We start from the raw sequence: 16,541 nt of genomic DNA, 5'->3' as shown, positions 1-16,541 counted from the left end.
ATTATCAGTGCTTGGCATCAGCAGCCCACAGTGGGGTTTTGAACCTTGATTAATTTCAGACTTGTGCATCGGACAAACTGGTTCCTCCAGTGGTCCACATTAGCTGTCAGTCCATTGAGTCCCTGCGCTACTCAGGCCCACTTGGTACTGGTAGGATGGATCATTGCTTGGCATCAGCAGCCCACAGTGGGGTTTTGAACCTTGATTGATTTCAGACGTGTACACTGGACAAAACTGGTTTCTCCAGTGGTCCACATTAGCTGTCAGTCCAGTGAGTCCCAGCACTACTCAGGCCCACCTGGTACTGGTAGGATGGATCCCGGATGGATATAGTGCCTTGTGTGGGATAGGCTGAGAAATCTCTGTGAGGCCGGAGCGGTGACCCTGGCTTCTTGTGGTACAAAGGTGGATGGCCTGACCTATCTCTGGATCCCAGGACAGCTGGAGAGCAGGATGAAGAGGATGATGAAGGAGGTATGACGGGCAGACCTCGCTGGACCGTTGCTGAGTTGTAGACCCCCAAGTCCCCCTGTGGTCGTGACGCCATGGATGATGTGGGGTGCGGTACAACAGGCGTGACCGTGGTAGCGTTGGTGAAGTGAGCAGTGAAGGGCTGGTACGGGACACCCTCCATGCTATAGCGAGGGTAGGGCGGCATTGTAGCCCACATGTTGCAATTTATTGAAGAGGAGTTGGTCAGGTCGTCTGTGTCCCCTGCCCCAGATCCAGACTCTGTTTCCATACTACCATACATACAGGCTTCTCTAGAGGTGATTGCCTCAGTGCAGTACGGATGAGACAGTAAGGATGACTCATAAGAGGGAGCTGAACGAAAAAAATGCTCCTCTGAGACTGCAGACGATGTCTCCCGATATGGCCGCTTACATCCAAGCTCCAGGTGTCGAGCGTTATCTGCAAAGTGATATGGTTAACGGCATTGTTCTTTTTAAACCAGAGAGTACTTAATGGGCACATTGGATTCTGTACAATGGCTAAGAACATACCTCTGTGTTTGAAGCAGTGGTACAGAAGGCTGGGATCTCTGCTCTGAGGGAAGTGATTCACGATAGGATCTTGGGGGTCTGAGTTAGACAAAGGAACCCCGGTCTCATACTGATAAGAGGACAGGACTTGAGGGTGCCCCGTGAGAACTCCTGCTCCAAGTTTCCCTGCCAGGTGACTATGCGAGGTGATGAGCCTCTGGCGAACCATGTTCTTGGAAATCACTGGATATTCTTTCCTATACATCAGTACCAGCAACAGAAGAGAAAAGGAATCAGTTTGCCATTCCGACAATTCCACTTAACACTCAAGGAGGTGAGCTAGATTTTTATATTTAAAAAAGAAAAAAATTACTAGAGACTTCCAGTGTGCTAAATGAGTCTACATACCCCTGTAGTCTTGAAACGCGCAGATCTCCTTCTTCACTACCTCGGAATCCTTTGGCAAATGGATTGTTTTCTATCTTCAGCTGAGTGATCTGGGGAAATCATATTTCATTTAAGACTTTTTTTCTGTTTGGTGTATACCAAACCATAGCAGTTAAAGAAAGCAATTCAAGGAACGCTGGCACATTTCAACCCTAGATTCTTGTGCTGTGGTGGACGGGAACCCCTGCACCACCCGTGCACCGCACACTTTAGTAGGTAAACTTCATCAATCTAAACCTAGAAACACTTACTACCCTTTAAACGCTCCAACTTAGTTAACCATGATTTACCTTCGGACAGAAAAATAAGGGTTAAGTGAGTATAAAAGTTGCTGTACCTTGTGGTTTTGATAAGATGTTACAGAGATGAAGGCTGTCTCATGAAAGACGTGAGTACAGTAAGCAGTGTTCTTGGATCCAAAGGCGTTGTTTTCATCTGCTTTGACTATGTGTAGTCTGGGCTGGTACTTGTGCATAGAGTTCAGGATGATCTAGGGAGGGGAAGAGAAGGCAACATGTTTCAATCACTATTGTGTGGTACCTGGGTGCTGCTGTCAATATGTCAGATGCATAAATTATTTCCCTTTTCCAATCATTTGTTTTTCACCACTAGCTTGCAAAGAAAATGACAATGTTAACTGGCTTGCAGGGTAAAAATATATAAAATTACACAGTTGACGTTTTACAGTCCCTGGTTACCCAATGTGCTGACGATAACAGAAGATCCACTAAACAGCAATGGTATGCTCTGGCAGGTCTGGACTCTCTGCATTATATTGTTGTCCAATCAACGTTGTTTCCATTCAGAAACATAAGCTCTTTGTTTCTAATTAGCCCCTTGTCCATAGGTAGTGAATCACTGAATTAGATTACACTGAGACTCTGGTATGATTTGGGTCCGAGGTCCGATTAATGGCCTAGAACATAATTCAAAAGCAGCTCATGATACGTGCTTTTTTTTTACATAGTGTAAAAAGTCATGAAAAATGCTTGAAAAATGAACTGCACAATAACTGTTGCATAAAGTATGACCGCAACAACAACAGCACGTTCTCGAGGGACTCTTTTCTCAGAAGTGTCACTCAGTGGAAAACACAGCTGCTGCTAGTAAAATTCAAAACGGGTATAGGTTAAGCTTGCCCATTACCTATGGTTAGCTAATGAGCCAGCAGTGACAATGGACAGCATTATTGTCAATGCTTGCTAACTACCGCAGCGCTACTTATATTAGTTTCAGCTGTGTCTCCAGTGCCGTGGGGGGTCTGAGAAGGGCAAGAGAAGCACGAGACAACATCTTTTCCCAACTGACCATAACTGTATCCTGATTTCTTATACTGTGCAGTATGTACTGTATACTAATTTTCATACTGCAGTTTTTTTTTTGTACAAGAAATCAATGTACTTTTTCATTTGTACGAACAGGAAATGATACAAGACGTATATGCCAACAGACGCCCATCAACATGTTTCATCTCCGTCCAGACTTTTTTTCCCAGCTGTGAGTAGCTCCTCCATTTCCTTTGTGCATTGAGTTGTGTTAATATAGTGCCCAGTAACAGTCCACTCAAAAATCCAATATATTTGTATTTAGTATTCAGTGTTAACTTGTCGTAGCAGGTAAAGCAAAGGTGAAATTTATAACATTCATTGAGGCTCAGTTCCATTTGAGTGTCCCAGTAAGCCTACCAGAGTAAGTGTGCGTGCATAGTAACAGGGCCCTGGAACTTAAATAGAAACGGACATCATCTTTAATGCTATTAATTGCTCCTGTGCTTCTCCTGATGTGACAAAAACAATCAGTTTCATAGTACACGCAAATTAAGAATACACTGAGCATACACAAAGATTGCATCTTTGTAAATCATTCTACTTTTTCTTTGTAACATTCAATTTCCTGCCAGAACAACATTTAACTGCGCATCACAGAACCGTAACTCAACAACAGAAGCCAATAATGATGTTCACTCAGTGTGAAAATCACACTTACATTTTCCAACCCACGTGACGTTAAAGTGGCATCAACTGAAAACACTGCAAACTGGGAGGGGTGATTCCCTCACGCAAAGTCTGCGTCATTGCCGACTCACAAGCATGCATGAAGGCGCTTGCTGATGTCACAGTTGGGACAACACACAGAATTGTCTCTGTCTGTGAGGGTGAACATTGCGACTGGTCTGTGTCTTTTCACAGTGCATGGTGGAAATTTTATCGGGGACATGCGAGAAAATGTCTGACTCCCTGGCCAGTCCACCACCCCCTGAACTCGGCACCAGTCTGAGACACCTAAGGTCATGCCATGAGATCAAACTATTTGTAATGAGTGTCTTTATGCCTTTCTTTGATATTATTGTTAGCCAAGTAGTTAGCCCGATAAGGTGAATTGTCTATTTTAACACTGTTAGCTAACATGCGTAGTATACCATGCCTGTTTCCATCCATTCCCTGCTGAATTCCTCATTGGCATTGAGCCTTGGAACTGAGAATCTTGATCCGGAGCCTCTTATGTGTTTTGTGTATTAGTATAGCAGGTAGCATGTGTTGAGCGTGCTCAGTGTTTAGGTTGTTTGGGTGGCTGCAGGTCGGCTCACTAGCATCAGTCCGCTCACCGCAACCGAGTGCTGTGCCCAGCGAAGCGTTAGAAACAGTAGGGCAGGGTCATCACTAGTCCAGCTCTGTCAGGGCCGATAAGCATCAAGCTCTGCACCTCGGCTCCCCTCCTCATTTGCCAGACACTCTCCTGAGGAGCCTTCTCCTCCAGGGGGCTCCCAAAGAGAGGCAAAGGTTGTACAGGGCACAGGGAGCTAGGCTCAGGTTGAACACCAAATGGCCTCGTGCTCACATGCCCCTGTTGCTGAGGCAGGCTGTAGACGGAGATAAGCTATTGGCTGGTTCACCAGAGGCCCTCTGTTGACCTTTGTCTGCTCCGCTGTCTGGCTGCTGTCTGAGGGTGATACTGGAGACTCTTGGGTGACTTTCTCAGATCTTCCTCAGGGAATTAGTGCAATATAGAGAAGAATAATTGTCATGGATTTGAAGGACCTTGGGAAACGGAAGTCTCTAGACCACAGAGCGCTGATTCCACAGTGCGAGAATATAATACTCTACAGGGGGACTCTACTCTGCAGACCTCAGATCTCTCAGATTTTGAAGCATTTACATGGCGTCAACCTCTAAAAAAAGACTCATTAGGACGCAGGAATTCCCAATATGGGAAAATGTACTTTCTTCAATTTAATCAGAGTTTGTACTGAACTCTGCGACAGTCTGCGCTCTACCATACTGGGCAGCAGCAGTGAAGAAGAGTTAGAGCTACAGTTAAATTAGTCATTTTTACACATTCTGTAATGAGCGTAATTAGTACTGAATGGGCGTTCCCTCCTCTCCACTGCGAGATGCACTGCTCTACTACACACCTTCTGGTCTGGGCGTCATCTGGGCTCTGCCTGGCCTCAAACTTGCTCTGTCCTCATTACTCGCCCTTATCACTGGCCAGGCACTCAACTCAATCTGACAGCAGGCCCCGCCACTGATCTGAGAGGTTATGAACCTAATGAGCCCGCCCATTGATGGAATGGCTTCAGACAAGCTATCCCAGAGTCCCCCTGGGGAGCGCTGCCACAGTCACACTCTTCACCTCCCTCTGCAGCCGCTGCCTCCTCAGTTTCTTTCATCCTTCTTTGAGAAATCTGCCTGTGAAAAACACCTTCGTCCTTTTGCTGTTTGCACAAGTATCAGCTAAAGTTCTCGCATCAGCTGCATGTTTCACACATAGTTTATTCTCACTGTGATGTTTGTGACATTGGGCCGAACAGAGGTCCCTGTAGTTCAATATATTGGAGCGTTTGGGGGTGTGTTCCAGACAGGCGAAGCTGAAATAAATAAATTGCCTTGGGAGCGCAAGAAATTTTAGAAATAAATAACAGTTTCACACATATAGCTCTACAGTCTAATGGGATTTCACCTGTAGAACCCTGTTCACTGCGTTATGTAATGATTAGTAGGCTGGCTTTTGAGCTATATAGCACAGGGCAGATCATCAACACTTCGCTCCTTCATTTGCACACCTGAAAAGTCCTTCATCTTGAATAGTACTTGATAAGCTCTAGTATTTTTTTTTTTTTTTTTTTTTTTTACTTTGGACTCAATATATATCTCAACAACCTTTGGTGAAATATCTCTACATCTACAAGATGGACTGGTACAGACAAGGATGTTTCTCGCGGGATAAATACTAATGACCCTGGTGATCTCCCGACTTTCTCTCTAGCGCCACCATAAGGTGGACATTTCAGTGGCTCAGAGTGAAATATCTCTACTGTTGGATGGATTACAATTTGCAATCTGGGGCAGACATTCATGGTGTTCATAAACTCTGGCGATCCCCTGACCTTTCATCTAGTGCCATCATTAGGTTTGGTTTTCGTCACAATGACCCACTAGCATAGCTGTAGACTCTTATTGAAGTCCAGTGGACATGTCATGGAATTGACTCAGATGTGACTCAGACTCTTCCTGAATACTTAAAGGAAGATTTAGTTCCCTATCCCCCCCCCCCCATTTCTTTTAGTGGTTTTGTCCATGATTCCTATTCTGGATGATAGGCACCAGATGTATTGGAGGGCTATAGGGATGTAGCATCTCATTACAATGCGATGATTCCAATTGGTTTATGTTTAACCAATTGAATTGCTTGAATCTGGGAACATGGCTACAGTTCTCAACACTGTTTTATAATAGAGTCCACTGGGACATTCCTCATGAGTCAGACAGTTTATAAAGTCCACATATTAACCATATTATGTAACCCACTGATTTCTGACACCACTGTACAGCTTAGTTGAGAACTGTCACCATGTTCTCAGAATGAAATTGGTGAGTGAACTGTTACCATTAACTATTAGAGTGTTGGAAATTGAAAATTGAAAATACGCTACAGTTTGTAAAAATACAGACCCTTTCTTTGAATAGGTCTTGAATTACAGAAAGTGCTCATATTCTCTGCAGGTACTCACATGTCCGAAAGGGTCCAGGTGATTGTTTGTTAGCTTGAGCTTCTGAAACGACACCAGTTGCCTCATCCAATGGGCTCCTGTGGCGGGAGAATCAGGGTGCACATAGAGCCTGCCTGGCATTGCTGGCTCAGCCTTGCCAGCCACCATCCTAGAAACAGATTGAGAGACATGCAGAAGCAAACTGTGATTAGGGAAGAAAAAAATGATTTAATGTTGTCCCTAGCTGTTTTCAAGAGCTAGTGGCGTCCAACATTTAGAGAATACGTCTTGGTTAATCTAACATAGTCCACTAAAAATGTCTATTTCTGTTACGATGTGAACCAAGTCTCCTTTACTATAATGTGGCTGTATAAAGGCACAGAACACCGCTGCTCTTAACCCTAACAGTATTAAAGACCTAAGACTGGAAGGAGGTGGCCTCTGCTAAAACATCATTACTAATTATGCTTCTCCAAGGTGTCGCTGAGGAACTCCAGAACCCACCAACTGCAGGCCATGCCACAAGATCAGAAACAAATGGCTGTAAAATTACTTCTTTCTGATGGAGGATTTGCATTCTTTTCACTTTTCCTGGCAAAACTTTTTTTTGTCCACCCATGCACAACTGGCAGTGCCAGTTCTAATGTCATACTGATGGATGGAGGACTGCAATGTCATTGCCTCCAGACACAAGGTCAACTTGAGAAATATTGAGTCCAGTCCAGCAGCTTTATTTTTATTTCTCTTCGACAAGCGTCTTGCCTGTGCCCTGCAGTAAGGAGCTCTAACCAATGATGATCTGCAGTAACAGTTAGCCATCAGACCATGCCAGGTTTATATGATCTTCTCTTATACAAACATTAAAATAAGAATTAAAAAGATGTGTGATTATGTGTGTCCCTTGCAGAAAAACCACATGAATTTCCCATGTTTTCCACATGTGCATGTTAAATTTCACATGTGAAATATGTGGAACACAGGTGCTTTGCACATGTAAAACATACTTTGCACATGGGAAACGTGGTTTTGGAACATTTTTGTGGTGTAATATGTGAAGCCCATGTAAGTTCTCATGTGAAACCTATGGGATTAATCCCATAGTTCATCACATGCGCATGTGGTCACATGGGATTACATGTGTTTTTGCACATGTGAAATTTTTTTTCTGTAAGGGGTATTTCAGAGGATTTTAGTAAATGCTATGCATCTTTGTAGTTCGGTGCCTATTTTGAGATAGATAGATAGATAGATAGATAGATAGACTTTGGCGTCACTACTCTACAAATGAGTATAATGCAGGACACATGTAATCTGATATTATACTTTAGTTTCTTCACAAACATGCAATTAATTAATTGCCAACAAATTGACACGCAGTGAACCTGGGCTCATGTACATAACATGAAGAAATTGTGTTAATTTTCTGCCTCAACAAACTTGTTAAAATGGTGTAATGACCACTGACTATGGTATAATGATTTTGTCGAAAGCAAGAATTTTGAAAATGGTTGCTTTGGATGAAAAAAAACAAACAATAGAATTGATTGTAATCCAGGGTTTGGCGGAGGCGTCTCAGTTGGGAGGTATTACCACTCTAGTCCTCTCTCACTGATGCAAAGCTAACTTTTACAGAAGAGAAGCCACCATGGCAATTACAAGATAACAGCACGTTGAATTCCTCTTTATTTCCCGAATTTCTCATGTGACATCGTCATTAGGCAGCCTGACTGAGAATGAGTGGAATGGGACCACAAGCAGGACGGAAACACGTCTCCTGGGACGTTACAGTGTGTTTTCTGCTTGTTTCTGTGACAAAACCATTGACATGTTCATTTGTGAAATGCTAAAACATAATGTAACCAAAGCACAAGTAGAGACGACTCATAAAGTCAGCAGACTTCATAACATCAGTTACACAGCAATATCTAACATCAGCTACTGGTCATACCAGACCATGTAAGGCCGTAGCTGTTGGCTGTGGGGCAACCCTCAACAAGACGAATGTATGGATTTGCAATTGCAAACTTACCACTTGTTATCACAGAACTTGTAGCGGTGGTCATCAGCTGGAACAATGTCAATAAGTAGGATGTATTTGGTTTTGGGGTTCATCCCGTTCACTTTGACCTTGTAGCTAGGAAACATCCTCCTGTTGAAGAATGTCAAGGAAAAGTGTTAGAAATGCTCTTTTTTGGCCTTCACATTAAGGCAAGAGGATACTTGATTTCAGTATGTATTAGTTTAGGCACCTAAACTTGTATTTGTACATGATTGTCCATTAAAAAAAAGCTTCCATGCAACCAATTTCATGGACTGATAAAACTCTGCTTCGCTAAAGGTTTGTATTTTGTACTAAGCATCTTCTTAAGAAAGGATCCTGCGGGCCATTGAAAACAGTCGCGTGTAGGATAAGTGTAGTATTGTCACGGATAGTGCAGATGAAGATCTGATTAGCTCACTGACGTGATGCTCTTAAGGGATTGGGACGAGCAAGGTCCCTCAGAGATCATGGAACTGAGAGAAAAGTAGGGTGAGAAGGTGCCTTCTCTGAAACCTGAAACAACCTTTACCTGAACTTTAAGTGGACGAACCCTACTTCTACACAGATAACCCCACTAAGTACATTACAGAATAAAACCCACTTGCCAAACCTTCCAGGATCATTTTCTTGACATTGTCCATACTGTCAAAATCTCACATTTTCTCCCTGGCATTTATCTGGGAGAAGACTGAAATCCTCTCATACTTGTGATACTGGGAGGCCGTAAAAAGCATGGGAACACTCTCTATCTTTCATCTTTTAAATGACTCCAGACTAAAAGACAGAATATGCTAATATAGCACTCAAAGCCATAAAACACATGAAGGGAGCTACCTTTCCTGACCTCTTCTGGGAAACCAAAAACGTTTTCATTCCATCTGCGCCAAAGGAAATTTCGCAAAGGGCTCTGCGCCCCCTTATAAAGCCCTAAGTGGTTTTTAATGGCACCCCAGATTGGACAACAGTTTAGATAGCCGACTCGTCATCGCTCAAGAGGCTACGGTCAAAAAGGCCTGCAGTATATCTGTGGGTGCTGCCCGTGGCAACGTGTTCAAACATTGGAGGACACTCGTGAAAGCCTTGCATGCTTTCTGGGATGATGCCGTAGCATCAAAACCCCTATCTTCATACTTGCTGTTCCGATTGGCGCAAATGCCCTTCTTCAAATGCTCGTAGTGTCCTGACACCATCTGATCATGTTACTGTAAATACTCCCTCACGAAGGACAGAGAGAGAGAGAGAGAGAGAGAGAGAGAGAGAGAGAGAGAGGGGAGGGGGATTGAGGGCAGGTAATTTAAATCTCTCTCCCAGGCTTCAAATCCAATCAGTAGGAGAGATCAGTCCCGGTATCATCCTCACTGAAAGACGGGTTAATCTTAGAGGAACATTCAAAACAGACCTCTGCTCATCTCTGGCTCCACTCACACCATGCAGACAGAGCAGATGGAGGCCTGTGTCAACACATGTGGCCCTCAGATTTGTGCAATGTGGCCATAGCTACCTAGTGAGGGGGCTCTGCTGCGGCTCACTCTTCAGCCGTGGAAACGAGTCCGTCAGACCACAATGTGGTGCACGAATGCATCGTCGTTGAATCAAAATGTGTCTCGGTTCTGTCGAGATGCTAACGTGGTTCTCAAATCACACGCGCTCTTAAGGTCTTGGTATGCTTCAAACAAGCTAGGTCGTGCAGTGTGTCAGCTGACCATGCCTAAAGGCAAAAGCGTTTATATCTGTACAGAACGGCGAGGTGGGCAATAAATTGCACAAATAGGGGGTGTATGTGCACACTTTTGGACGGTCTCTCCTCAAAGGCAATCACAACGTTGTGCTCGGCTGTACACGCAAAAAGCGACAGAAGTAGTTGTGTGAAAATGAAAAAGAGAGCTTGACTACTCTCTCACCTCTGCAACACCGGGCCAATTGCAGAGCGCAGGGGAAGGGTAGGACACGGCCTCCCAGTTCTGCTATCTGAGACAGGGGCGCCGCTAGACGAGCCGACAAGCACTTTGTTTGAAGCAGACTGAGGCCTTTAAGGGTCCCCCTATTCCAGTGCATTGAATATTTTCGCTAGTTTACTAAAAGGTCGGCGGGGCGCGCAGTCGGTCAGACGGACTGTGCATTTGGGGAACATCCCCACTGGAGTGCTACTGCGCTCATACATTCTGAATGTAAAAGCGAGTGTGAATTCAAATAGATCATTACAAGAATAGATATTATTTTAATATAACAGTAGTTTGAATTTTGAATGAACTTTGTACGAGAGAATGAAGTGTAATGTTTTTCTTGTCTTTGTGCCATCAGCAGCAGCAGCATAATCACTGTAGTCTAGGCTTGAGAAATGTGATGACACACACTAAGAGATTTGTGTGTAATTTGCTTTACGACAATATTTATAACAGGAACTTTGCTTCAATGTGATGAAGTACCTTGGGTTTTTTTTTTGTTTTTTTTCTTTCTGGTATTTAATTCTCTAGACGCTCACGACTGGTTATTTGATCCGTGAGTGGTTTCTCACTTGAATTTCCAGTTAATTTCCAGTATTTATTAATATTGGAATATGACATACAATGTGATTTGATCTGGAATGGCCACCCTTATTGCAGTCTACGTGTAGCTGCTCCCTGACAAAGTGGCTGTCATTTTGGTCCTGTTGTTGAGCTGCCTGTGTGTCTGTCTGTAATCTTACATGTGAACATCTATAAAACACCCGTAGGTATTGCAACTCCGGACAACTGACTTTCAAAAGGCGGACAACATGAAGGCATACGTATACATACGGTGGTGTGACTAAGTGAGTGAGTCTAAGAGGAGCATGAGAAATGGAAGGCGGAGAGTGTGTGTGTATGATATCAGTGTCAGGGTGTGTATGTGTGTGTGTGTGTGTGTTTCTGTGCCCAGCCAGCTGTTTCTCTTAACAACCCCACATGTTTAGTCCATCCAGTGATCCATTCCCTCTCTGGGAATCTCCAGTACCACGGCGAGATCAAAAGGAGCGTTGGGGGGCTGGGGGGGGGGATGATGAAGCGCTACAACCTAGTAGACTCAGCCCATTGTGGGCGCCGGATTCCTCTTATCAACCCGCCGCTGCTCTCTTGACGGGCTGTGTACAAAGAGGGAGAGTGAGGGAAGAGCTGCGCTGGGTGCTTTGAAGAGGGAGGATTACGCCTGGACAATGACACTCACAATAACAAGTCTACCAGGCTCAGCAAGGTGCTGCTTGGGAGTTGACTGAGCAAGTTTCATGTGTTCGGAAAAAATGTGGGATCCCCTGCATGGCGGCCTGGCAGCTCTGCATCTGTACCTCCTCTGCTGCCACCTCTGCACGGACCCTCCTCACATGTTACAGCAGAGGGTCCCAAATTCTTTTTTTTCACAAATATATTGCTAAAGTAGGCTGCCAGTTTCAGCGTTTTTATCCTTTTTACTCTTGCACATAAAGTGCCCAGTGCGTAACATTATTTCATAACCTTCCATGTATATACGCAGCCCGCAAAGTGTGCTGTTGTGTATCTCGGTACATCCTGACCCAACAAGGCGGGGATCATTTCATTGGTCAACACAATTATGACAGGGTTGTCGCACAAAAAACAACAAAATCCGAGAGCAGGGGGGAAAATCTGAGAGCAGGAGCGTACAGAGGGAGCCTGAGTGCGAGGAGAAGGGCTGGGAGCTGGAGCGCAGGGAATCTGTGCGAGCAGCAACACATCTGAGGGCAGGCACACAGTCTGAGCAGAAGCCGAGCCAATCTGAGCGCAAGCAGGGGCTGTTGTGAGTGCGAGGGAAGGGTTTTCAAAATCTGAACGCGAAATCAAGTCGTGCTATCAAATTGAAAGACAGCGCCCTTGAATAAAGACAGGGGGGAAAAAAAAAGCCTAAGAACCGAAGGTCACTCCGTCTCCCCTGACATGGAAACACAACTTCATCCCAGGGTGATGAGCTTCCAGTAGATTGGTACCATCCAAAGACCTCATGCTGCTATAAAGAGATTCATTTTTAATGACAATAATTTAAAAGTAGAATCATCTTTGATTGGGGTTTTATTAGCTTTATCAATTTGTTGTGATGAGTTGCACACACAGTTCTTAGTTCTGTGTATTTTTTGTAATACACTGAAGAAACGTGCACACTTGTTACGCCTAAATTCTCCCTTTTTCACATCACACAAAACACACATTTTAGTCGGCCTTGAAGATTTTCAACCGTTTCTCCGAGCGCACCTCGTTAATTATCAAGGATTTGTCAGCGCTCACAGGTTCCAATCTGATAGAAGTCTGTTTGTTAGGACTTGATGTGACACTGATGCTGTGCTTTTTAAATGAGCCTTTCTGTCAAAGCGCTTCTGTTCAGCAGCCTTTAGACACGGCATGAAAACGTCACAAAACAAAAGTAAAGTTGACAGTCAATTCATCACGCAATGTTTAAAATGATACACGCACAACACTTAACATTTTGACATGACACAACCCCTCACTCTCACAGGCTTTCTGCTCGCATCAAAGTCAGCGTACGCTTTCCCCTTAACCTTTGACCTCTCAGTTCCACATAGAATAGCATAGTCACCCACCGTCTTCTACCGCACCATGCACTGAAGACCATCTCTTAGCCTGCGTCACCTTCTCCCTTTTTTTTGGTTGTTTTTACAATCTGGGTCTTATCATAATTTCAACTGAAGATGCTGAACGTGACACGGCCAGCCACAGCTGCGCAGTGGGATGTACTGGACCACTGGACCAAAGATCAGAACGTTCTGCACCCTCGGCATGGAATACGTTGCAAAATGTCAAGAACTGATCTCGCTAAATGCTTTTGAATCCAAAATGAAAGAATTAGAGAGGTAGATTCCTTCGGATGTCAATGTTTCCAATTTACCTGGTTACACAACTGACTCCTATAAATTTCTCTTTGGAAATGTGAGTTTATTGCATTTTGTTTCCTTTTGTCTGTCTGTAACTGTGTGTTTTTATTGATGCTGCTGACTGTCTTGGCCAGGTCTCCCTCGAAAAAGAGATTCTTTATCTCAATGGGACTTTCCTAACCATAAATAAAGGTTAAAAAAATTTTTTTTTATATATATAAGCCTGTGCTTCAAGATTATTGACAGGATAGACAAGAGAACAAATTTCTGCCACACAGAATTCTTTTTTCAGATTTGTTTCCCCCTAATCTTTGCTTTTTCTTGTAAAATTAAAATGCTGCTTGTTGGCCCTGAGCTGCGGTTGGCACCGTTTAAACGGACCAATCAGACATGCCAGAGGAAATGTGGAGTATGGTGATATTATATGGGGTGTGAGACAAGGGGATGTAATTCTGTGCAGAGGGATGCCTGGTAACCTTACAGGTGTTCAGGCAATCAGTCGTCAAAGAAAACATACAAACAAATTAGAATCCAGGCCCACTGTCTGCCTATTCAACTATGTATATCGCTTTATTTGGCTTAAAGGAGAACAGCTGAAAGACTGAGATGCTAACATGAGGTAGGCGGCTGGCTAATACAGTAGCTCACAGCCGCAAAGGCACACAACAACAGACTCCAAGAAACCGCTGTGCTGTTGCAGCTAGAAGATATTCAAACGTCTGATTAACGCCTGTTTGCCGACACATGAAACTAATGCTTTGATAGTATCCAGTAATCAGTGATGTAATTCTTCCAAAAATAGTAAACAAGCATTGCTTTGGTTTATTAAGATTTTAGGGCTTGGCTGACTACGGCTCTTGTTTATTTTCCAGATGTTTTTTCCAGACTCACTTCTCAAGCAGAATCATATTGTTCATCGTCGTATTTTGTTGTTGTTTTTTTTCCCCCCTATTATTCTATCTGCACTGGTTTGTGACGTTATGAAATATATAATCAAATCTCTTACATAATTTGTCTTCTACAGATTTCAACATGGCCGACTGTCCTCGGCCCTGATAACGCGACGAGTAGCTCCACATGCACTATTCATAATGTGCTTGAATAATTCAGTACGGTGCTGATATCATTCAGTGAGTTCATTTTCAGAGCTGTTGCTTCTGGAGGATGAAGCCAGTTTGGGTGTGCGACCTTCAGCGTGTCTGCAGACTGACTGTAGGTAGACCCAGACAGGTTTCCCAGCACAGCTGCATAGCTAAACCGCTGCACAGCCCTTCAAAGGGCTTTAAGGATTCAGAGCCCACTTCATCAGCTGGACAAGGGAAAGCCCATCTCTTACGGTTATGCAGCATTAAGGAAAAAATGTGGTGACCTTTTACATTTTTTTACTGGGAAAAAAAAAAAAAAACATCCCGTGAGGAATGAGAGGCGGAGGTCGATTTGTGAGTGTACTCACTCTCTGGTTAATGTCCAAAGGCATCACTATCTAATCCTCAGGTCGCATTAAATCCAACAAGCCGAGCAGTCATTTGTGTTTTCAATTATATAGTCGCTGCTGCGGGAACTTTCTGTCTCTTCCTGAGAGACAAAGTTATAACTGCTATATGTTACTATTAGCTGTCTAAACAGATGGTCCCAGAAAGGTATGATACTCGTTTTACGCAATGAATCCATCACTTTCTCTGCAATTTTCCACAAACTTTACATTTCGTCTCCTTTTAATGCATTACGTGACTAACAACATGTGCCACATTCTTTGGTGACATCTTGGTGAAAATCCAGTGAAACTGCCCTCTTTGAGGAGAGGCTTCTGCAGGCCACCACATCAGCTGCATGCTGTAATGCATTATGCTATAACTTGGATCTGAGTACCGTTTTTGTGTGGTGTGCAAAATACCTACTGATTAATTATGCAACTAAGTACAGTAACTCAAGTACTATTTTATACTATTTTACACTATAGTTACTTTACGTGTGAAGATTCTAAATACAAAACCTATGATCATCTTTTAAAATGATGTATTGTTAGAGATTGAGTACATGATGTACTTCAAATGAGCTCTACTTTAACCTGCTACATCAGCACGCTCCTTATTTTACTTAGTAGCAGCACGTGATATGAATACTTCTTCCGGCGCTGATTATTAAGGACATTTAATAATGATGAGCTATGCCACCACACAAGCATGTACATGCATGCACATTTCTATTACTACCTCTGCGCGTGCAAAACATGATGGATGGCGTGTTCGCTGCTTTACTAACCTGCCTGCCTTAGTAATGATCATCTCTGTGCCGGCCTCATGGAACTTCTTCCACAGCTCCCTCTCGTGAAGAACGACCTTGATGTTGTCAATGCTCTGAAAGAGAGCGGGGATCGCCGTTACACTCGGCACAAACCAAGCCACCTCGCCACCACAACCCATTACACATGTCATTTTAAAATATTTGCGTGGAAACGCGCTACAGAGCAACGTAAAAAGTACGTGTGACTTTTCAAATGCACTCCAGACGTCTACTGCATTTTATTGATTGAAGTGTTTCATTTGTTTTGACACGAGATTCATCAAAGTACAATTAATGAAAAGCTGCCTTTTGGTGCTGTTGGTGTGATACGCTCTTTAGTGTAAACAGATGTTTCCGCTGTTCCGTTCGCCACTGAACCTTTGCTAGGAAACAAGTTTTGATTTACACGTTGGAATAGAAAATTCCAATCAACGTGTCATTCCAGTTAATTAAGTTCGAACTCTCCAGAGAATAATCCCCCCCCCCCCCACCCATATTTCAACAACCTATATACTGCCGCCATAAGGTAGACTCAAGGGTCTCCTTGTGTACCTGGTCGGGCTCACTGGAGCTGGGAATGGTGGGAGCTGTGGACAGACCCAGTCGTGACTGGTCGGGAAGGAGATCTGCCTCCCCGCCGGCCTGGACCCGGCTCACACATTCATCCGTCACAGCTGAAGCCTTCTCCTGCAGCATCTCTGCGGGATTAGAAAAATACCCAGCTGTCAGACTCATCAGAGAGAAATGTCCGCTGCACATCAGACCTGGCATGTGACACAGATGCAATATAGACTCTCTGATGCGAATAATACATGTTGTGAATCCCATAGCAACTGTAGAAATGCTCCATTGATCACCTCACTCTTATCCTACGTTCATTTTACCGGGTAATAGATTTTTTACTGAGAATATTAGACAAAGTGATGAATTATGCGACCACGT

The 16,541-nt window shown here is 43.8% G+C and overlaps 1 protein-coding gene across 1 annotated transcript; it reads right to left on the bottom strand.

Moving 5' to 3' along the window:
* Positions 1-256: 256 nt before the first annotated feature.
* On the bottom strand, positions 257-16,295 carry tbx4 (T-box transcription factor 4). Its single transcript, XM_070906148.1, has 8 exons — positions 16,152-16,295; positions 15,579-15,673; positions 8,450-8,569; positions 6,442-6,589; positions 1,768-1,920; positions 1,392-1,480; positions 1,005-1,240; positions 257-912 (listed from the first exon to the last, which is right to left on the bottom strand). Exons 1-8 carry the CDS (start codon positions 16,293-16,295, stop codon positions 257-259), a joined length of 1,641 nt encoding a protein of 546 aa, XP_070762249.1.
* Between the last annotated feature and the right edge of the window lie 246 nt (positions 16,296-16,541).

The sequence above is a fragment of the Enoplosus armatus genome, chromosome 5, assembly GCF_043641665.1.
Source record: "Enoplosus armatus isolate fEnoArm2 chromosome 5, fEnoArm2.hap1, whole genome shotgun sequence".
Classification (NCBI taxonomy): Eukaryota; Metazoa; Chordata; class Actinopteri; order Centrarchiformes; family Enoplosidae; genus Enoplosus; species Enoplosus armatus.
Note: the sequence above shows the minus strand (reverse complement) of the source record. Positions and strands in the feature narration are given on the sequence as shown.